The following is a 23,527-nucleotide window of genomic DNA, read 5'->3' as shown; positions in this document are numbered from 1 at the left end:
CCAGAATCAGAGTTGCATACATCAAACCAAATGACTGTCAATTTAATCTTTTTATTATAATAATATATTATGTGATGCAAATAAATAAGTAGATTTCATATAAATGCTAACCATTTTATTTATTTTCAATCTCTCTCTCTCTCACACACACACACACACACACACACACACACACACACACACACACACACACACACACACACACACACACACTTGTTTCTCCAATAACATGTTAGAAACAGCACAAGCCATGATACTAATCAATCTAAAGTGATGTTTTTGAGAGTCTTGGTCACATCATTTGTTTTGAACCAGCAACAGCAGATTCTGATCCATGGCGTAAGAAAGTAGTTCCGTGCACAAATGCATTTTTTTATGACCGTACTCAATTTTACCTATTTTTTTTTTTATTAATTTTTTATTTAACTGTTGTATACAAGCAATATCACATGAGCAAGAGTGCGATATGGCCCTAAATCAGCACTGCTGTGATTACCTACAGCCTTGTGCCTGCGGCCGAATCACAGCAGTGCTGATGTATGGCCATATCGCACTCTTGCTTGTGTGATATTGCTTAAATATATACGTATATCAGATATTTAAACTTTTAAAAAAAGCAAAGTTATTTCTGGTCAAATGGAGTAAACTAAAGAAAACTTCACAATACTCTTTAAGATTAAAAAATATAAAAATATTGTAATTGTTTTATAAAACATCTAAAAATATATTTTTCATATATTTAATACAATAATTTACATGTTTTTCTATTTTTTAAATAGTTGGCTGCAGAGGCTTCATTAACATGTCAAGTACCAGGCTGCTTAAGGACATGGGAATCCGAGGCCAGGCCCAATGGCAACCCATCAAAGCCCTTTCCAGTGCAGCTGAAAGGGCAAACCAGTGGCTCTGGATTAAGAGGAGAGACAAAAGTAACATCAAGAACGAGTTGACGTCAAGGGGGATGAGCCTGGGATGCCAGGCCTCATTGCTGAACCCTCTGGAGGTGTAGTGGGTCATCAGTGAAACACTGAGGAAAGAGGGTGCCCACTTGAAAATCCTGAGACGTCATCATCATTCCTACTCATAACAGCAAGGCCTCAAGGTATGTGCAACACACAAGGGATTGATCACCTAGTCCTAAATATAATCTATAATCTAATCATTTTATTAAATATGTTTATAAAAATATGTAAACAAAGAGTTAAAAAACCACACTGTATTTCAAGTTCTTTTTTACTTGACTTTAATGTTAAGATTGCCCTCAGTCCCCCCTACTATTAAGGTTCCTTTATTTTCTAACATAAACAAATCAAACACAGGATAAAATCCTTTGCTTGTAAACCAACATTAACTGGGAGACTGAAGACAAATAATATTTTAAGGCATAATCTACAATCGCATTTTTCAGCAAACTGCACAATGATGACTTTAAGACATTACAGACATTACAGCTTCGTTTTTTGTAAAGCTGCTTTGAAAGAATGTGTGTTGTGAAAAGCGCTATACAAATAAAGGAAGGTTTTTTTGGTTGTCCCTAATGCTTAGCATAAGGTTTGCTTACAAATGTTCATCAAAGCCGTTTAAAGGGATGCTCCTTTGCATAATGAAAATAACGACTGTTAAATCCTTCAAAAAGTAGAATAAAAGTGAAAAAGAATTGTACATTTTCAAAAGACTGCCTCTGACAACATAAAAGCTAATCAATAAACGGAAGTAGAATGCTAAGTGCACTGGATAAAGTGCATAGAGAGATATGAGCTTTTCATTATGGTGGATCAGTCGACTTCATTGAGCCCCCTGTGCTGCCATTTCATCATGTAATCTACAAAGAAAGTAATAGTCATATTTTAAACAAAATCACAGCAAGATACTGCTTGAGGTATGCTCTTCAGTACTTGTCTTTGAAGGCAAGTACTGTAGCTTCAGACAAGGACAATTTCAAGTCAAAAACATCACTATTTCTTGTACATTCAAAACTGCTCTCCCAGAAATAACAATTCTGTCATCATTTACATTTATGTTGTTCCAAACCTGTATGACTTTTATCTGTGGAACACAAAAGGAGAAATTGTGCAGAATGTCCTAGCCACTCTTTTACTTGTACTGAAAGTGGATAGAGACATTTGGTGCTGTTAAGCTCCAAAATGAAAAAAATACAAGTAGACTAATATGATAATTTATCTTTCTTCCACTAGTCTCCTGAAGTCATTGATAGCTTGATAGAAAAAAATGTAAGTTGTTATTCACTGAGAATCTTGCCTTCTGTTGTTGCTCGCAAATCAAATATGATAAGACACGTCACATCAGGTTTGACGTCAATGATGTTTGGTCACGAAACATGTGAGAACTTATTACGTTTAATGTCACTAATGTCAAAATTATTGGGACACTTCTAATAGCGCCACACTTGATTTAAGAGCTGTGGCGGAAAGGGAAAAATGTAAGTGAATAATGACATACATTTTGGTCATGTGGACTTGGAATACAGTATAGCGCACAAGTCATACGGACCACTTTTTTATGTCATTTTGGAGCTTGACAAACCCAGTCGCTATAAGCTTTCATAATAATTAAAAGAATGGCCGGGATATCCTTAAAAATATCACCTTTTGTTTTCCCTGAAAAAGTGTGGTTTAAAATGACATTAGGGTAAAAAATAATGACAGAATTTTTATTAATGTGAGAACTATCATTTTAATATAGAGTGCAAGATTTCCATCTAAATAAATACAATAGTAATCAGTCAAGTATTGAGTTGTTCTGTATGGTTGCTCAAGCAAGTCAAAGACAAAACTGATGTCTAGAGACAGCTATAGAGACTGAAACACATTATAAGGGCTGTGTATATGAGACTCACTGATTAAAGCATGGTGTGTTAGAGATATTGAAGTGATCATAGGGGTTCATATTGTTGAGAACTTTTAGGCAAATCCAGCAGAAATTCTGCCTACAGGAAGAACAGCTCATCTTGTTACAGCCCTCATCCTTCTACAGAAATGAAACAGAAGAGAAGCACAAAATGCAGTTTAATGGATCTCATTGAAATTACATAACTGTGGCATCATTTTCTAAAAGTGTGTTAAGTGTTCTCCCAAACAGATTAAGGCTCTATTAAGTTTTAAATAACAAAAAACAACCTTCCTACCCTAAACCTTAAACCTAAACTTAAACAATAGTGTCATAAAAAGCAAATGTGACGCACAATTTAATTACACTCCAGGAAAATGCATAGATACGTAAAACGAGGCATGTAAAAATGTTTTTTTTAGGTGTCTTTGTGCCTTCCTGAGCCCATTTTGTTCTCTCTCTCCAAATGTTTTATTTCTCTCTCAAATTTGTTATCTTTCAAAATAAGATTTTTCCTCTTAAAAACATTTTTTTATCCTCAAGAGGCAACACCAAGAAACATCTATAATGTTGGAGAGTCTATTAAAACATGATATCCCCCAATTAAATGAATATACCTCAGGTTACTATGTTTCATATGGCATTCGTCGTGAAGTGTGACAAGTGTGGTTGTTTGATGACATTAACCACTGGGAATATCGATGCTTTATTAAATCGTTGGCCCATGTAAACATTTGCTAGATAGACGTCTTTGACCATTACGACACCTCTCACTGTTTTCAGTGCTGTGTTTAAATGGGACTTGTGTTAGAGTTGCTCAAATCAATGAACTCTTTAGAGCGATGCGACAGCTTCAACCACGGCACCGTGTCTAGTTAAAGGAAGATGCAGAGCTGCTTGAGGAAATGGTGCACGCTTCGTGTTCAAACGCCATGTGGCTGTCTGGTTGTCCTTGTTCTGTTAAATGAGGGGAAGCACTGAGTGTGGACGGCCGCTGAAAATGTTTCAATGGGGGAACCATGGCATGTTCAGTACCTGCTGTACCTGTCCGAAGAAACCTGTGACCCACCAGTTGAGAAACACTGCTTTAGAGTGTTTTGTCTGCCTGCTCTAAACCGCAAGGATTTTAGGTAATACAGGAGTCACAGTGGCGAAGTGGTGATTTTGTTATTTCGTTAAAGTTCGTTAAAGTGCACGTGCACACCAACCCGTGTCGATCGCTCACCTCATCTTAGTCAATCCTGGGAAAAGAAGGCGAAGCTAAGCGAAAGAGATAAGAAACAGGAGATACCATGTGCCAGTATCACCATGTTTGTCAACAAAGCAAATTATTAATATTAATAAAAATAAATTATTATTTATTATAAATAATTATGAAATATTTTAAAATAACAATAATAACTTGTGAATTATTTGTGAATGCCGGTATATATAAAGAGGCAATATATGTCTATAAAACTTAGCAAACATTTGTATATTTTTAAGTAAATTCTATTAGGACAAATACTGTATATACTCCCTCTCATAAATTGAATCAGGTGTGTTATTGTTAACGGGACACTGATGCACGAGGTAATACAACAAAGTAAATAAACAGATCAAGAACCACAGTTGTCATCTGTCACCTTGTAAGCATAAGATTTCATGCTTACTGATAGTGGCACCTGGTGGCCTAGGCTGGTACCACATGCTAATTGTTAGCTAGCAAGCAAAAACGAAATAATAATAATAATAATAATAATAATAATAATAATAATAATTATTGGATTATTGGCCATGGATTTATAGACTCTTGAGAGCGTGCCCTACTCCCATGCTGGAGATCACTGGTGAAATCCCGCTCGGGGTGGAAGGATGCATCCTTCGGAGATCACATTTGTCGGCCACGGAGATTAGAGGTTGTCTTATTTTATTTTTTTATATATATTTTTTTATATTGGGAATGCAAAAAAGGTTAACAATTGTATAAATGTAAGTGCATATACATAAAATGCATTGAAAATAGATACAAAAATAAGAAAAAGACAAAAAAAGAAAGAAAATAAAATGAGACAGCCTTGATGACATGTGGCCAAAAAATATGACCTCCGGAGGACGCATACTTCCAAACGAGACACAGCCTTTGAGTCTCCTTCAGCAAAATGAACAAATCCCCCCCCAGCATGTCTACATACGCAAACTTTGATTATAGTCTAAATAAGGAAAAATTGATAATGCAGCCATGGACAAATTATTGAGAAACAGATTAGTTCACCTCTGGATTGAATTTATTTGTCCACGTCGTTCTTTCTTTTGTCACGTGACTACCGTAAACACTCATATGGCTGTCACGTGACAAGAAGGAATGACTCGGACCAAAAGAGTTGAAAGGTGAACTAATAATTTCTGTTTTCTGTTTTCCACGTAACAAACGAGCAGAGGTTGCAAACGGGAATTTAGAACTCGAGGAAGGTTCCTTTTGCCATGGGGCTGTATATTCTGCAGTGGGGGAACAACACTACTGGAAAACAGTGCAAGGAACTTCCATTTCACGAGAAGCCGAGAAGAGCAGCTTTTATGTTTTGTGAAGTTTATCCACCTGTGCTCGAGTGTACCATTATCCGTATGCAGCACTGGCGCAGGCGTACTTTGGTCAGAGAGGTTGTAAACCTAACACAGATAATATTTTTCTCTCACTCTATAAATGGATCGTTATACAACCCCAATTACGAAAATGTTGGGACAGTATGAAAAATGCTAATAAAAACAAAAAGGAGTTATTTGTAAATTATATTCACCCCTTGCTACATTGAAAGCACTACAAGTACACAGTATATGATGTTTTATCTTGCAAATTTCATTGTTTCTTGTTTTTTTATGTACAATAAATTCAAATCAGATGATTGCAACACACTCCAAAAAAGCTGAGACAGGAGCAATTTAAGACTAATAACAAGCCACATCCCCCATCACAGAAGGGGCCTGGTCCTCTCCACAGATCATTACCTCAGAGGCCCCCACCTCCCCCACCACAATGACAACTATCTTCATCATGGAGAGAGACGTAAACAGACCATCCAATAGACAGAACCCCCGCAAAGCAGCCGAGCTAGACTCTGTCTCTCCATCTACCTTGAAGCACTGTGCTGATCAGCTGTCTCCGGTGTTCACAGATATCTTTAACACCTCACTGGGACATGCCATGTGCCAGCCTTCTTCAAGACCTCCACCATCATCCTGTCCCCCCAAAAAAACAAGGACCACAGGACTTATTGACTTCAGACCTGTCACCCTGACCTCTGTGGAAGCTAACAGGTCAGTAGACGATGCAGTTAACATGGCCCTCCACTTCATTCTCCAGCACCTGGACTCCTCAGGAACTTACGCCAGGATCTTGTTTGTGGATTTTAGCTCTGCCTTCAACACAAGCATCCTGGCTCTGCTGCAGGACAAGCTCTCCCAACTGAGTATGCCTGACTCCACATGCAGGTGGATCACAGACTTCTTGACTAATAGCAGGCAGCATGTGAGGCTAGGAAAACATGTCTCTGACTCCCGGACCATCAGCACTGGTTCCCCTCAAGGCTGTGTTCTTTCCCCTCTACTTTTCTCCCTGTACACAACATTTATTTTACATTTACATTTATGCATTTGGCAAATGCTTTTATCCAAAGCGACTTACAGTGCACTTATTACAGGGACAATCCCCCCGGAACAAACTGGAGTTAAGTGCCTTGCTCAAGGGCACAATGGTGGTGGCCATGGGGTTCGAACCAACAACCTTCTGATTAACAGCCCTAACAGCTGCACCTCCAGTCACCAGTCTGTCAAGCTCCTGATGTTTGCGGATGACACCACCCTCATTGGGCTCATCTTTGATGGGGATGAGTCCGCCTACAGGCGGGAGATTGATCATCTGGTGACCTGGTGCAGTCAGATCAACTTGGAGCTCAATGTTGTGAAGACAGTGGTGATGGTTGTAGATTTCAGGAAGAACACAGGCCCACCCACCCCATCATCCTGTGTGACTCTCCAGTTTACACTGTGGAGTCATTCCGCTTCCTGGGAACCATCATCTCCCAGGACCTCAAGTGGGAGCTGAACATTAGCTCTCTAAATAAAAAACACAGCAGAGGATGTAATTCCTGCGGCAGCTTAAGAAGTTCAACCTGCCGAAGACAATGATGGTGCACCTCCATCACTGAGTCCATCCTCACCTCCTCCATCACCATCTGGTACGCTGCTGCCACTGCCAAGGACAAAAGCAGACTGCAGCATGTCATTTGTTCAGCTGAGAAGGTGATTGGCTGCAATCTGCCATCTATCCAGGACCTGTATGCCTCCAGGACCCTGAGGTGGGCAGAAAAGATTGTGGCCGACCCCTCCCACCCAGGACACAATTTCTTTGAGACACTCCCCTCTTGAGGCTTAGGTCTATTGGGACCAAAACCTCACTCCACAAGAACAGTTTCTTCCTGTCTGCTGCTGGCCTCATAACCAAGGTTTATGACACTCTTGACACTGTCTCTTATCCCACCTCCATAGACACTACACATTACATTAATATAGTTTCCACATCTGTCTTGCGTCAAGCAGAGGCGTTTCCAGCATTGAAGGACATCTGGGGCTTAGCCCAGACAATTTTATTTTCACACTAGCAACCACTTCTCTGTAGTTCAAAGCTGGTGAGAGGGTATTCTTTGAGTTCTGCTCTTGCTGGGCCTGTTTCTACAGTTCCTAAATCTTCCACTCTAGTACTATCCTCAACTTCCTCTCTCCTCCCTGAATCATCTGTGATGCAAAAGAACAGATACAGCACATAACTTATTGCAAATCAGCTTCAAACAACTAATTCATCAAGTGCTACATATTTCAAAGTGTAGACCAATAGCGTTGAAGAAAATGTATTGGGAAGAGCAGATCAGTGGGATTGCCCTAAGATCTATCATGATTCTTGAATTTTCATGTACATTACCATAAAGTCATCACAAAAGAGTTATATTATAGTGAGTAAAGTGAGGTAAATTTTTTTTTTTTATATAAATAATGTATATTTTTTGACATATATAGTCAAAATGATGTATAAGATCCTAAGTTAAAGCAATACATGAATGACTTTATTCTAAGTTCATTGACACACCATGGCATCGAATTGTATATAATTCTCCATGTTCATCTGTCAAAATCCTTTCATTAGGATCATTGGGATAAACAATGTTTCACTTTTAACTTTAAAGTAAAGTGACTGATTAATTGTTACCAGTTTCCATGCCTGATTCTGGCACAGCTGCTGCTGCTGCTCCTCAGTGTGTAGCTCATCTTTGCTACCCTCTACAAAACCATTTAATCAAATCAAAGTGTATATTTACTACAAACTAATATCAAAAAACAAGTCACACATACATTTTATGCTAATGCTCATTGATTATCCTTAGAGAAAACAATACATGATAAACAAGAAAAGTACGCTAAGGACAGGACTCGAACTGTCGTCTCCGGCGTGAGAGGCGTATGCGCTATCAAGGAGCTAACAAGTTGCATCAGTCGTTTACACACCTTTTGAGGTCAGGAGAGTGAGGTTTACACACTGCACAGCTATCTACCTGCTGGCTCTCGTTACAAGTGCAGTGTGATAAAACTAGTGTTCCTGGCTACCCACTGACTTCTTTCGGAAAAATCTCCAAAGCATGATTTGCTTCATTTTTGCTGTCTTTCCAGCTAACGGCTGTTAACTCGCCAAAAAGTAACGTTAGTTGATGTCAACTCCTCCCCTACCTGCTGCATATTCAACAGAGAGGAAGAAACGGAGTAGCCCATAGGCTACCGACAGCAAAGAAACTTATTCTATTGGCTAGATTATCTTTAAGACCTATGTCTATTTTTACAGGCTGTATGCGGTATGAGAAAAGCCAAAGCACAATGAAATAAGGCAACTTATGATTTCGGGGGTTTACATAGGCTATTGTCCGGTTTCATATTTGTCAGTCAACATTTCCAAATACATTCGGGGCTACACTCAAAACATTCAGGGCTGAAGACCCGGCAAAATCGGCTGACGCCGCATCTGGCGTCAAGGTAAAGAACATTTATCTGGTCTATTGCACTTTTTAAACTCAAACTGTGAACTTTCCTGTGAACATTTGCACATTCTATGGTTCATATTCTGCACATATTTTGCACATCCCTGCACAACATCACATATTTTGCACAACTGTACAGCTCCTTTATTAATATATTTTATATTGTATCTTAAATATAGTTTATTATTTATCTTACTATGTTTATTGTTATTGTATGCATCAAACACCAAGGAAAATTCCTTGTATGTGAAAACCTACTTGGCAATAAATAAATTCTAATTTTGAATTTGACGAGATGAAATAACAAGGTGATGTGAAACAGGAGATGTTCAACAGGCAATTGTGTCATTGTATACAAGGAGCCTCCAAAAACAGCCAAGTCCTTCAAGCATGATCTCTGATCCCTCAGCCATTACTGTCTTAAAAAACATCATTCATCTGTAATGGATATCATGAACATGGGCTTGGGATTACTTTAGTTAACCTTTGCTAGTCAACACCACTCACCGCTGCATCCATAGATGCAAGTTAAGACTTTACTATGCAAAGCAGAAGCCCTACATCAACACTGTCTGGAAGTTCAGTCTCATCTTAGATGGAAAGTAGAACAGTGGAACAGTGGTCCACATTTCAAATCGTTTTTGAAAAACACACCCGTTGTGTTCTCCGGGCCAAAGAGCAAAAGGACCATCCAAGCTGTTATTAGCGTCAGGTCCAAAAGCCAGTTTCTGTATGGAATGGGAAACTCACATCTGTGAGAACACCATGAATGCATGAAATTATGCAGAGAGTGCAGGTGCTAGATTATCCTGCCTGAAGTCCTGACCATCTGCAATTGAGAATGTGTGGTGCATTATGAATCACACCATCCGGCAACAAAGACCCTGTAAAATAGTGCAACTGAAGACCTGCATAATGGACTTAATAAACTTGTGACTTCAGTGCCTAAATGCTTAATAAGTGTTATTAGAATAAATGGTGATGTTTCACAGTATAAAAAAACACTCAACTGTCCCAACTGATTTTAAATGACTTTACGTTAAAAAAACAAAAAAAACATTTAATTCACAGGGTAAAACATCATATAATGTGTAGTTGAAGTGCTTTCAATATAGCAAAGAGTGAATATAATTTACAAATCACTCCTTTTTATTTTATTAGCATTCTTTATAATGTCCCAACTTTTTCAGAATTGGGGTTGTACATGAAGATACATAGCTGCCTTTATTTAAAGGGGTCCCTTACAAGGGAATCATCATATTTGTGGGTCCTTGGCATCAAAATGTTTTTAAAACATGGTGTAAGTATAATAACATTTTCACATCATTGTTCGTTACATTCTTAATGTAGGATCAAATCCATGGAATTTAGGATAAAATCTCATCAGACTGTACCTAATTCATGTCATATGTATTTTCTGGGTCAATTATTCTTTGCTATTTCAAATCATTTATCTGAAAGCATTTCTGAAAATCTAGCCAAAGACCACACCAGCTTTGACCAACACAAATTCGATTTTTGTGTGCAGTACTCAGGCAGTGGGTGCTGACCTGTATGTTAGCGCCACAGGAGGGACACTGCTTGCAGTTATTCTTCACATATTTTTCACTTAAAGCCTCATTCTTCGCTCTCTTAAAGATCATCCTCTTGTATTCCTTGTTAAGTCGCATCTTCTCTGCTGCACTTGCAGCTTGGTACACTTCCAGCAACCTGAGAACCTCATCTGTTAAAGAAAAGCAGACCTATAAACTGTGCAGATGGAAATAAGAGTGTCTTTTTATAGACAGCAAGGTGCAATAGAACATTAACAATTATATATTTTTCTTCAGGCTATATAATAATTTACCTTAATATTATACTGCATCAAGCGGTTCTCAAACTTTTCAGACCTCCGATCAAATCAGGTTTGACGCGCAGCAGACTTGCTACCTAATCAGTTAATATCTTAACTGACAGTTTTTTTGAATGAATGGTAGCCTACTCTTAAGGAAACTGGTCTCCGAACAGTTTGAAAAGCATTTTATTTTCATTGTATGTCCGTATACAGCCTCGGGAGGCAGCCTTTTCTTGTTTCGGACGCAGCCTTGAAGTTGCACTCACACGATCGTGCGGATCAAGCACGAGCCTCAATCTCCTGATGGTTTAAATGGCCTGGATCACCTACTTTAATTTCACAGACGAACCATCATGATTTGTGAATGAGAGGTACATTTGATCCTGAAGTCTTTGATTCTGGTTGATGGAAAACGAGATTCAGAAGAATATATGAGGGCTCGACGGGAAGAAAACGCTGGATTTTCGTGAGGTTGGTTTATTACATCTGTTTAAACGAGATATGCACATATTTGCAGACGGTGATATGAGTTTTATTTATATTTGCCTTTTTATCATTAGACAAAAGGGTTAAAGTTCCTGGGAACTGTTGAGGAGAATGGAACAGGCGAGTACTTCAACATTATGAGCTCAAACGCGTCTGCCGCAGCGCTGATAAGTGGACCGTTTAAATGACACTGTGTTGCACACCGGTCTCTTATTGCAGTAACAAGATGGCACAAAACAAAGTGGCCGTTTACACGTCTCAGGCTCTTCACATGCAAGCAGGCGATTTTCGGTGCCCTCAAGAATAAAATCGGCCAAACTGGAAAATGTATCGGCCAATTCTGATAATTAATATTATTTTATTATCCCAATTTGGATTTCCCAATTCCCACTACTTAGTAGGTCCTCGTGGTGGTGTGGTTACTCGCCCCACTCCGGGTGGTGGAGGACAAGTCTCAGTTGCCTCCGCTTCAGAGACAGTCAATACACACATCTTATCACGTGACTCATTGTGCATGACACCACAGAGACTTGCAGCATGTGGAGGCTCATGCTACTCGCGCCCCATTGAGAGCGAGAACCCTTAATCGCGATCACGAGGAGGTTACCCCATGTGACCTTACCCTCCCTAGCAACCCGGGCCAAATTAGTTGCCAATTTAGTAGCTTCTAGTCACTCAGCACACCCTGGATTCGAACTCGTGACTCCAGGGGTGGTATTCAGCATCAATCCTCGATGAGGTACCCCCTTCCATTCACCACCATTGTTTTCTCCTGCTGATGGTCACAATTATGGCAGCTGTGTGGAAAATGTGATGCCACTGAAACAGTTCAATAGGCAACTGAGACTTGTCCTCCGCCACCCGGATTGAGGTGAGTAACCGCACCACCACAAGGACCTAGTAAGTAGTAGGAATTGGGCATTCCAAAAATTGGGGTGAAAAGAGGAGAAATACAAAACAAACAAACTATGGTGGTGAATGGAGAAACCCATAAAACTATTAAATTATTAAACTATTAAATATTAAAATGAATTGTATTCCAAAATTCAACTACCTGCCACAATCTCTCCCTGTTGATGTACCAATCTCTTATTTCAAGCAATTTGATAGCAAAACCAAGTCCTTCATTTGGAATGGTAAACATCCCAGATTACATATTAGTAAGCTGCATGGGCTGATTGACAAAGGTGGGTTAATCCTTCCCAATATTTTGTTTTATTATTATGCATTTGGTCTCAGACATTTGGCTCATTGGACACTTCCACCTAAGAGAGCCCCTCCCTGGTTTTGTATTGAACTGGAAGTTCTTGCCCCTATTTCACCATTGCAAAGCCTTTCTATCAAACTAATTGGAGAAGTTACGTTCCACCCCTTTATCTCGCATTTGCACTAGGTATGGACAAAAGTGTCCAGAGTGTTTAAGTCGGACATTTATTTAAACATTTCCTCGAACATATGGCTTAACCCAAAATTATGTATTAATAAGTCCCCTTTCTGCTGGTCAGAGTGGATTGTTGAGGGAGGTTAATACACTCGGTGACACATATGAGAGTGGAGTGTTGAGATCCTTTAAAAATTCAACATTTTGGGATTCCCAGGACTCAGTTCTTTAGGTATTTACAGCTGCGCCACCTGCTCTGTACTGTTTTTGGTAGTAGCACACACCCCCCTAAAGTTGAAGTTACTCTGGGAGTGGTGATTACTACTTTTGGTAAAGGTCATGAGGAATCAGTGTATTACTGAGTGAGAAAGATTTGAATTTGGTATTGGAGGAGGGGGTGTGGGCTAGGATTCTAAAAAAACTTAAAGTCTACATCTAGAGATGCAAGAGTGCACCTTATGCAATTTAAGATTTTACACAGATTCTATTGGACCCCCTCTAGATTGTATAGGCTTGGTCTTAAAGACACACCCACCTGCTGGCAATGCCCATGTTTTTTGGTGGTGTGGTAAGATCCAAGAATTTTGGTTGAAGGTTCAGAGTTTTATGTGTGACGAATTGGGCACTCAAATTTAATTTTGCCCCAGACTCTATGTTAGGTGATTGGGCGGTCATCAATATAGGGGATAAACGCATAAAGAAATTGGGTCCTGACAAGTGTTATGATCGGAAGACAGGTGGTTTTAAGGGGAAGGAAGTCTGCTGGAGCGCCCTCGTTTCCAGAATGGTAAGAGGGTGCCGGCTTTCGAGGAGGTGTCATGTAGAAGGCAGGGGACCTAGGATTCGTTTAATGGGAAATGGGGCAGCTATTTGGCATTTCTGGGGGGCTCTCGGAAAGGAGCAGTGGAGAGAGAAGCATAGTTTAAACGTGTGTGATTATTATACTTTTTTTTTATTTGTGTGTATACTTCTATATAACCACTTGGATGTTTGTTGAGGGTCAGGGTGGGGTTTGGCTTTGGGACTGGGAAAGTTGAGGGGTAATAGTGTGGGTTAAATGTTGATTCTGTGTATATATATGTTTTTCTTTTCTTTGTTATCTGTATGAATCAATAAAAAAAATCTTAATCAGAAAAACATTTAATATCAGATGAAAACAGATTCTAATCTTTTGAATTAACAGGTTTCAATGTAAAAACTACATCTGTTAAGAAACCTCATTAAGTTTTCTTGGTGTTTCTCCCAAAGACAAACTCAGCTGAGATCAACACGGATCTTGGTCGCATGACAATGTATGTCAAAAGTTTAACACTTTAATGACAGCCCAGATTCTCCTGAACTGAGATCAGTCAGTTTAAATTAAATAAATTATGCGTTGCATTTAGCGAATCCAAAATACAACATCCACGAAGGGAAGCAGGGTCGCACAATGTTAAACACCACTAGTAAAAACCAAAGTACCACATATGAGATAAGTGCAGAGAGCATGTTGTGCTTGATGTTTTGGCTTCTTTTGGATCTCTTTTTGCTTGCAGGAAAGAAATGTATGAAATAATTGGCCAATTGGATCACCTCCTTTACATGGATCATCTGCTTCTTTCATTTAAAGTCAATTTGTCTTTTACTAAATCCAATTCATCACATACTATTCATTTCCATAAAATCAAGGACATCAACTTGGACTATTTCATAACTCATATTAATAATCTTCCCAGTGCAGATAGCCTTTCTACGACAGATGAGTTTCTCACACATTACAATACACACCTCCTAAACATTCTCAACATTCTGGCATCACTCAAAACTCGATCTGTCACCTTCACTCACACATCACCCTGGTTCACTCCTACCCTCAGAAAACAAAAAGCAATAGGCCGTCGGCTGGAAAGACTCCACAGGAAAACTGGACTCACCATACACAAAGACATGTACACAACTCACATCCTCAAATACAAAGACTCCATTTCTAAAGCCAAAACATCCTACTACTCCCGGTTAATCAGCTCCAATGAAGGTAATTCAAAGGCTCTTTTCTCCCTCATTTCCAACATCACAAAACCACCAGATTCTCTTCCATACCATCTCTATTCTTCTGACTTTTGCAATAAACTGGCATCTTTTTTCACCACAAAAATTCAACACATTCACCAGCAACTTCGTCCGTCAGTCCTAAACCCACTCATTCCACCATCATTTAATCCAGCCCATACATTATCAAAATTTACTATTCCCTCTGTACACCAGATTTCTACTCTCATCCAAAAATCAAAAACCCCGTCCTGTCAACTAGACCCTATCCCCTCTTCTCTTGTCAAAGCTTCCATTCCTGCTCTTTCCCCTCTTATTACTAATATTATTCATGCATCCCTCACTTCTGGTACTGTACCCCCCTCTCTGAAAACTGCTGCTGTTATTCCCATACTCAAGAAACCCGGCTCTGATCCAACTGACCTCAATAATTTCCGCCCCATCTCGAACCTTCCTTACATCTCCAAACTTCTTGAAAAAACTGTTGCTGATCAGCTCCATACCCATCTTTCCTCCAATAATCTTTATGAACTTTTTCAATCTGGCTTTCGTTCTCTCCATAGTACCGAAACGGCCCTTCTTAAAATTACCAATGATCTCCTCCTTTCTGCTGACTCTGGTTCACTAACCATCCTCCTTCTGCTTGATCTCAGTGCAGCCTTTGACACCATTTCACACTCGAGCCTTCTAGACAGACTTTCCTCCATTGGCATCACTGGTATTCCCCTCACCTGGTTCCATTCTTACCTCTCTGACCGCTCCCAGTTTATTCAGCTAAAGTCCTTCAGCTCTCATCCCTTCCCTGTCACCTCTGGTATTCCCCTCACCTGGTTCCATTCTTACCTCTCTGACCGCTCCCAGTTTATTCAGCTAAAGTCCTTCAGCTCTCATCCCTTCCCTGTCACCTCTGGTGTTCCGCAGGGTTCTGTTCTTGGCCCTATGCTTTTTTCTGATCTATCTTCTCCCCCTTGGTCACATCTTTAGGAAACACAACATTCATTTTCACTGCTATGCGGATGACACCCAGCTCTACATCTCCAGTAAACCCAACAGTATACTTCCTCCCTCCTCCCTAACCAACTGCCTTCATGAAATAAAGTCCTGGTTCACTTCAAATTTTCTCAAACTTAATAGCAATAAAACTGAACTTCTACTCACTGGTACCAAATACACCTTAAGTAAAATAAACAATTTCTCAATTTTCATTGACGGCTCCTCCATTTCCCCCTCCCCTCAGGTAAAGAGTCTGGGTGTCCTCCTAGACAGCACCCTCAGCTTCAATGCACACATCAATAACATTACTCGTTCAGCCTATTTCCACCTCAGAAACATCCACCGTCTTCGCCCTGCTCTCACTCCTCTCTCCACTGCAGTTCTTGTTCACAGCCTTGTCACTTCCCGAATCGATTACTGTAATTCTCTCTTGTTTGGCCTTCCTCAAAAAACCCTCCATAAACTTCAACTTGTTCAGAATGCTGCTGCACGTATCATCACTCACACACCCTCCATAAAGCACATCACCCCAGTTCTTCAAAAGCTCCACTGGCTCCCCATCTCACATCGTATCCACTACAAAATCCTGCTCCTCACTTTCAAAGCCATCCATAACCTTGCCCCTTCATATCTGACTGACCTCATTCATATTGCCACACCAGTCCGTTCTCTCCGTTCCTCCTTTTCTCTTCATCTCACTGTCCCGCCCGCCCGCCTTATCACTATGGGGAGTAGGGCCTTCAGCCGCTCTGCTCCCCAGCTCTGGAACACTCTCCCCCCTGACCTCCGCAACTCTGATTCTCTCAAACACTTCCAATCCAGACTTAAAACTCATCTGTTTAGACAAGCCTACTCATTGTGACTACTATTGCATTATCCTCTTGTATTGTTTTTAACTGATGTATTTTAACATGTTTTTATGTTAGTTTTTAACAAAATTAGTTTTTATTTTGTTTTAATGTACCTTTTTCGTTGTTGTAAGGCGACCTTGAGTGTCCAGAAAGGCGCCAAATAAATAAAATGTATTATTATTATTATTATTAATTTTTGTCTGGAGCAGATGTTATTCAATATTATTTGCTTGTTTGTACTGTTGTATAAAAGCTATTTAAATTAAAACAGAAAAACATTACATAAAAAGTTTGTTTGGTCAAATTATTATATATTGTTCACACAATATAGTATTGTTGTATTCGTGCACACTTTTTTGGCTAATATTGCCCACAATCCCTTGCTTGACGGAAGAGAAATTTGACTGTTTGCTATACAGAACAACAGTTGTTAAAAGTGGAAAAACTACAAACATGGAGGTGAGACAGACGGTGCTTCATCAGTTCTTAAATGTTGTAACAACTTAAATGAAGAATGTCTTGTCATGATATCTCTAAAAAGATGATTGATGGGTCGGTGTACAGTGACAGGATGCAAGTAACAATTTTAATTACGTTATAGTATGTCCAAATACTTGCATATGTTTTTGCTGCACACTCAAAATAATGAATTTTTCCATTCCGAAAAGAGAATATACTAGAGCATAGTAGTAGGTATATTAATTGGGATGCAGGACTTGACACCAGTTGGTTGAAAGTAACTACAACATGGCCTGGAATAGTGAAACTAGTTCTGAGAAAAGGTCAAACTTAATTTGTCTGAAGATGCTGCTTGGATTGATATTTAATACATTAAAATTAATATTCTTATAAGTGTCCAGAAGTGTACTTGTTGGGGTCACAGTACATGTTTAGTATCGTAATTTCCAAGAGTCCTAATGAGTAACAACTTGGAGCATTCCACTCGCCACCAGTGATTTAGAGGGTCAATTTACGAGGCAATACATAAAGCATGTACTGTAGTATTTAATAAATGGTGACAATTGAACATGCGTTTATGAAGGGACACTTCACTTACCCTCTTTGCAAAGGGAGAGGCCATGGTAGGTTTGCTTGCATTTAGTGCAGAAGGCGTAACGGCAAGAGGGGCAGATGCCCATTGTGGAGTCAGGTTCCACCATCACAGCCATGCAGCAACTCTTGCGAGGACAGTAAACAACATCTGTCATTCGGTCCAGACTTGATTGCAGGAGGAGGCGGTCATAGCGGGCAAACTCGTCTTCTCCCACCAGATGTTTCACCTATTATTGAAGCAAACTGGGTTGCAGCTGTATTCATGGCTCACAATATGGCAAAATCACAAGAAAACAGTCTTTATCTTGATAATTACCTGTGTTGGATTGGCTATGGAAGTACACTTTGGCTCAGGGCAGTCAAGGCACTGGACATTGCCGTCTCTGATCTGGATCTCAAAGTATTCCTTCATGCAGGTCTTGCAGTAGACATGCTGACACTCTTTAAAGAGCAAACAGTTTGAGCCCAGCTTCTCAGAGAAGCAGATCCCACAACAGAAGACCTTCCCATCAAACACCTTCTGCTTCTGAGCTTCATCAAAATCCAGCAGCTGCTTTAGGATGTCCGTATGAGGGTCGACTTCTTGAACAGCTCGTTGGTCCAACTCTTGCAGTTTATCTCCATCAGCATCTGCTGATTGCTTCTGGACAGATTCACACTGAAGCTTGTCACCAATGCTTTGGATCTCCAGTGGAGACTGGATGCCCAAGAATTCCAGAGTCTCTTCCTTTAGGAACTGGATCCAGGTAAAAAGAACCACACTGCCCTGGTTCTCCTCCCAAAGCTCGTCCAGTCTCTTGCAAAGAGCAGTGATCTTTAGAGACAGAAGATAAGCCAGTGAGCAGTGATTACCTTAATGGTTCTGACAATATCGCACAGATCAGAAATACAAGCAGACAATAATTTAAATTGGCTGTTTTCCACCATAAGGCCATAGGTTCTTCTGAGGAGGGTTTCCAACATTTTGCCACATGAGCATTTTGATCGCTTCAGGATGGGGGGTCGTGCGTTTCACCCGGAGTCCCTTGAGCATTTTCCTGCTTCAGTTTGGAACATTTCAACATTCATCTGTTCCTGAGGTCCGTACACTGCTAAAATACATGACGGTAAGCATCTGGCAAGGGAAGTCTTATGCCAAAATATTGGATGTTCAAAACAGGATGATTACAATCCGTTCCACACGTGGATTTCTCAGCACCGTTAGCTAACCATACTCAGGACAGGAGAACCGTGCTGGATGAATGGCTTAAGTGACAATGCGACTGCCGGTTAATCAATTGTCAGTTGCTAAAGTAACTTCTTATTTTTGCATCAGGGTTATCCCATGTCAACTTAACCAGAGGTCCCCAGCTTAAAGTTTTGTTTTAGATCATTTTTTTACTGGTGAAAAATAAACATAATTGATTATGAAATCCAGATTAGTAAATGCTGTGGATCAATATTTACTAAGTAATCCATTATTTTGTAAGGAGGGTTAAAATTAAAAATTTCGCCAGTGATTTTGGAGCAAAACTACAGGAAAAAAAACCTTCATTAAAATTAAATGTGGCAGCATAATTATTTTATTTTTACACAGGAATGGGTTGGTCTATTACACAAAAAATTTACACAAATGTTGCATTATATGTCAATGTTGTGAGTCCAAAAATTTAAAGTTTTTCTTGTCCAACAAAACAAAGTACAAATATTACTGGAACTAGTTATGTACCTTTTATTCATTTACACACAATCAGTAGTCAAAATCTAAATTTTGGGGACTCCAAAAATACACTGAGCCAAAACATTGCCTAATATGCTGTTGGTCCTCCTCGTCCTGCCAAAATGGGCATGGGACTCTAGAAGACCCCTGAAGTTGTCCTGTGATATCTTGGCACCAAGACATTAGCATCAGATACTTCAAGTTCTGTAAGTTGTGAGGTGGAGCCACCGTGGATCAGACTTGTCGGTCCAGCACATCACACAAATTTGGAGTCCAGGGCAACACCATGAACAATTCATCATGTTCCTCAAACCATTCCTAAGCAATGTGTGCAGTGTGGCAGGTTGCATTATCCTGCTGAAAGAGGCCACTGCCATCAGGAAATACTACTGCCTTGAAGGGGTGTACCTGGTCTGCAATGATGTTTAGGTAGGTGGCACATGTCAAACTGACGTTGATATGAATGACCTAGGGTTTCCCAGCAGAACATTGCCCAGATCCACCAGCTTGTCATCTTCCTACAAAGCATCCTGGTGCCATCACTTCCCCGAGTAAATGGCGCACGCGCACGTGTACACGGACGTCCACGTGATGTAAAAGTAAAGGGGACTCATCAGACCAGGTGACCTTCTTGCACTGCTCCAAGATCCATTTCCGACATGCATTATCCATATTGTAGGCACTTTTGACGGTGGACGGGTCATCATGTGCTCTCTGACCAGTCTGTGGCTATGCATCCCAATACGCAGCAGGGTGCGATGCACTATGTGTTGTGTCACATTTCTCCCATAACCATCATTACAATTTTCTGTGACATGTGCCACAGTAGACCTTCTGTCAATTAAGACCAGACGTGATGGCCTTCGTTGCCCTCGTGCAACCCTGTCGCCGGTTTGTGGTTTGTCCCTCCTCAGACCACTGTGGATAGGTACTCACCTTTCAGAAATTCTCTGAACCATTCATCTGGCAATAACAATTTGGCCCTTTTCAAAGTTGCTTGGGTCTTTACTCCTGCCTATTTGTCCGGCATTCAACACATTGACTATGAGAACTAATTTACCCAGACCTTGATATGTGGCATTGTCAGAAGATGATCAACATTATTCGCTTCGCCTGTGAGTGGTCATAATGATTTGATTGATCAGCGTACACTATTATTTTGAATTGGCAACACATGTGGCTCTTCAATGCAATACCTACTGTTTTATGATTTCAGAGATGTACATCTGCAAAGATCTGGAATGCATTATTGGGGGTCCAGACACTAAAGGTTCTGAAACTCTACTGTATTTGTACAGATTTGTTTTTATTAAACTTTGTCTATCCTTAAAGTGTCTGGGTGTCAGAGGCCCTAAATCATAGAGATGGAAAAAGAAACCATAATAGTTTCAAGTTTGGATCGAAAAGTGTAATATTACTATAAATAAGACATACCTGGACTCTTGTGAGCCATTTGGAGCTTAGAGTAAAGACTGGAGGCGATGATGATGGATAATCAGCAGGGAGTTCAAAACTCAGAACCAAGGGGGGTAGAAATGATATACCACACTCTACACATGCCTGCCCTGTAAGATATATGCACAAACCATAACCTTATAATGATTAGGTGAAATCCTCTTGTAATTGGTTTGAATACCCACTAATATTATCTCACCCTTTTTTTTTCCCCCTTTTCTCCCAATTTGGAATGCCCAATTCCAACTACTTCGTAGATCCTCGTGGTGGAGCAGTTACTCAACTCAATCCAGGAGGTGCAAGACAAGTCTCAGTTGCCACTGCTTCTGAAAACGTCAATCCACGCAGTTTATCACATGGCTTGCTGTGCATGTCACCGCGGAGACTCCGCATATGGAGGCTCATGCAACTCTCCGTGATCTACGTACAACTTACAACCCGCCCCAATGCGAGCGAGAACCACGAGGAGGTTACCCCATGTGATTCTACCCTGCCTAGCAACCGGGCCAATTTGGTTGCTTAGGAGACCTGGCTGGAGTCACTCAGCATACCCTGGATTCAAACTTGTGATTCCAGGGGGTGATAGTCAGCATCAATAAATGTTATCTCACCCTTGACTATCAGTTTGAAGTTTGGAGGAAGTTCAAGGCACTGCTGGATCTCACCCTCCTGTCCTGATTCTGCCCTGCAAAACTCTTCTTCATCATATATGCTCGCTAGAGCCAGCAGTTCATCTTCTTGGGCTTCCTGGTTGTTGGACATTTCAGCATTCCTAAAATCAATTGTTAAATTTCACCAATGGATTAATATACTCGATTATTAAAGGAGTAGTTTATCAAAAGTCATAATTTACTCATGTTGTTCAAACTTATGACTTTCTTTTGTGGAACATTCTTCCAAAGATATAGGATAGCTTTGAATCGATTTCAAATTTAACTAGTTATTTTCCAATAACCTTAACATTTGCACTAGCTCTGCTTGACCTGTTCATAAGAGATGCAATGATGTATGATTTGTGAACAAATAATTTTATGAGTCGTCTTTTCAATTAATATATTGGTTTATCCAGTTCACAAAACCGGCCTTAATGATTTGTTTGTGAATCGGACTAAATTGGTTCTTGAGTTGACCTAGTGATCCAGTTGCAGCAGTTCTTGTGTTGAAAGGGAAGATTTTAAAGGTGCTGTAAATGATTTTAGCCATTCTGAAACTTCCTTGAGACTGAGCTGTTGAATTGGACATGCCACCTCTTTTCAAAACACCACCCTCAAAAGATACCATTGAGATCGTCAATGATTGATCATCTAAATAATCTGCTTCAACTACTACAGCCATGGCCAGGTATTGGCAGTGACATCAATTTTGTGTTAAGCAAAGTTTTCTGCTTCAGTTGTTGTGGTGTTGATTTCACATTGTTTCTTGATTATTGTGCAGAGTGATCAGATGCATTTTAAATAATTGCAAAAAGCTTCATTGGCCAAAAAACCCCCAAATTTCACAGTTTTTTGGCCCTGGCACAAAATTACCAGCTAACAAAATATCATTAATCATATAAGCAGCACCTGGGAAAGTGTGAACCAGTACTAGTCAGGTGAACTCACTGACTGGATTATAAGAGCAGACTGATTGCTATAAAAGGAGGAAAGAAGTGCTTCCAATCATTGTGTTATTTTAGCAATGGTTACTTCTAAAGAAAGAAGTCCAGCCATCATCGCTTTGCATCAAAATGGCCTTGCATGCAAAGAAATTGCATCTGAAAGAACCATTTACTGGATCATCAAGAACTTCAAAGAGGCTTCAGGACGTCCCAGAGTGTCCAGCAAGCGCCAGGATCAATATTGGCAGCAGGTTGGTGTGAGTGCATCTGAATGCACAGTGAGGTGAAGACTTTTGGGCAATGGCCTGGTGTCAAGGGCAGCAAAGAAGCCACTTCTCTCCAAGAAAAACATCAAGGACAGACTGAAATTCTGTAGGAAGTACAAGGATTGGACAGCAGAAGAGTGATGCAAAGTTATTTTCTCTGATGATGCCCCCTTCCAACTGTTCGGGACATCTGGAAAATCAATAGTCTGGAGAAGAAAAGGTGAACGCTACCATGAGTCCTGTGTCGTGCCAACAGTGACATCCTGAGACCATCCATGTGTGGGGTTGCTTTTCATCCAAGGGAGTGGGCCCTCTCACAATTCTGCCAAAAACACTGACAGGAATAAAGAATGGCATCAAAATGTTCTGCAAGAGCAACTTCTCCCAACGATCCAGGAGCAATTTGGTGATGATCCATACATTTTCCAGCATGATGGAGCACCATGTCACAAGGCAAGAGTGATAAGACTCCGCCATGAACACAGCTGCCTCTCTCCCGGATGAGCTTAATTCATTTTATGCTCGTTTTGAAGACACCAACACCGCCCTCGCGGAGAGAGCACTCGCGGCTGACGCTACAGAGGTCGGTTCACTCTCCGTCTCTATTGCAGATGTAACCCGATCCTTCCGACGGGTGAACATCCGTAAAGCTGCGGGTCCAGAAGGCATTCCGGGCTGCGTCATCAGAACGTGCGCGAACCAACTGCCTGGTGTTTTTACGGACATTTTCAACCTGTCCCTCTCCCTGTCTGTAGTCCCCACATGCTTTAAAACATCAACCATTGTGCCTGTACCTAAGCAAGCAAAAATCACTTGCTTAAATGACTGGCGTCCTGTTGCTCTGACCCCCATCATCAGCAAATGCTTTGAGAGGCTAATCAGAGATTACATCTGCTCTGCTCTGCCCCCCTCTTTTCTGCCTACCGCAACAACTGATGATGCCATTGCATCTACAATACACACTGCTCTCTCCCATCT

The 23,527-nt window shown here is 40.4% G+C and overlaps 1 protein-coding gene across 1 annotated transcript; it reads right to left on the bottom strand.

The window, feature by feature from the left end:
* Nucleotides 1–1,109: 1,109 nt before the first annotated feature.
* On the bottom strand, nucleotides 1,110–21,454 carry LOC127627960 (E3 ubiquitin-protein ligase RNF14-like). Its single transcript, XM_052104588.1, has 7 exons — nucleotides 21,298–21,454; nucleotides 20,666–20,796; nucleotides 17,849–18,346; nucleotides 17,537–17,759; nucleotides 10,457–10,629; nucleotides 2,858–2,988; nucleotides 1,110–1,822 (listed from the first exon to the last, which is right to left on the bottom strand). Exons 1-7 carry the CDS (start codon nucleotides 21,446–21,448, stop codon nucleotides 1,786–1,788), a joined length of 1,344 nt encoding a protein of 447 aa, XP_051960548.1. The 5' UTR covers nucleotides 21,449–21,454; the 3' UTR covers nucleotides 1,110–1,785.
* Between the last annotated feature and the right edge of the window lie 2,073 nt (nucleotides 21,455–23,527).

Source organism: Xyrauchen texanus, chromosome 34, assembly GCF_025860055.1.
Source record: "Xyrauchen texanus isolate HMW12.3.18 chromosome 34, RBS_HiC_50CHRs, whole genome shotgun sequence".
Lineage (NCBI taxonomy): Eukaryota > Metazoa > Chordata > Actinopteri > Cypriniformes > Catostomidae > Xyrauchen > Xyrauchen texanus.
This window is presented reverse-complemented; position numbering and strand designations above follow the sequence as displayed.

Bases quoted from the DNA above. Each gene is read 5' to 3' on its own strand.
- LOC127627960 (XM_052104588.1), bottom strand. From the start codon at position 21,448: ATGTCCAACAACCAGGAAGCCCAAGAAGATGAACTGCTGGCTCTAGCG. The intron at 18,347-20,665 runs GTATGTCTTATT...CTGTCTCTAAAG, and splicing joins AATGGCTCACAAGAGTCCAG to ATCACTGCTCTTTGCAAGAG. The intron at 17,760-17,848 runs GTAATTATCAAG...CTTCAATAATAG, and splicing joins CCATAGCCAATCCAACACAG to GTGAAACATCTGGTGGGAGA.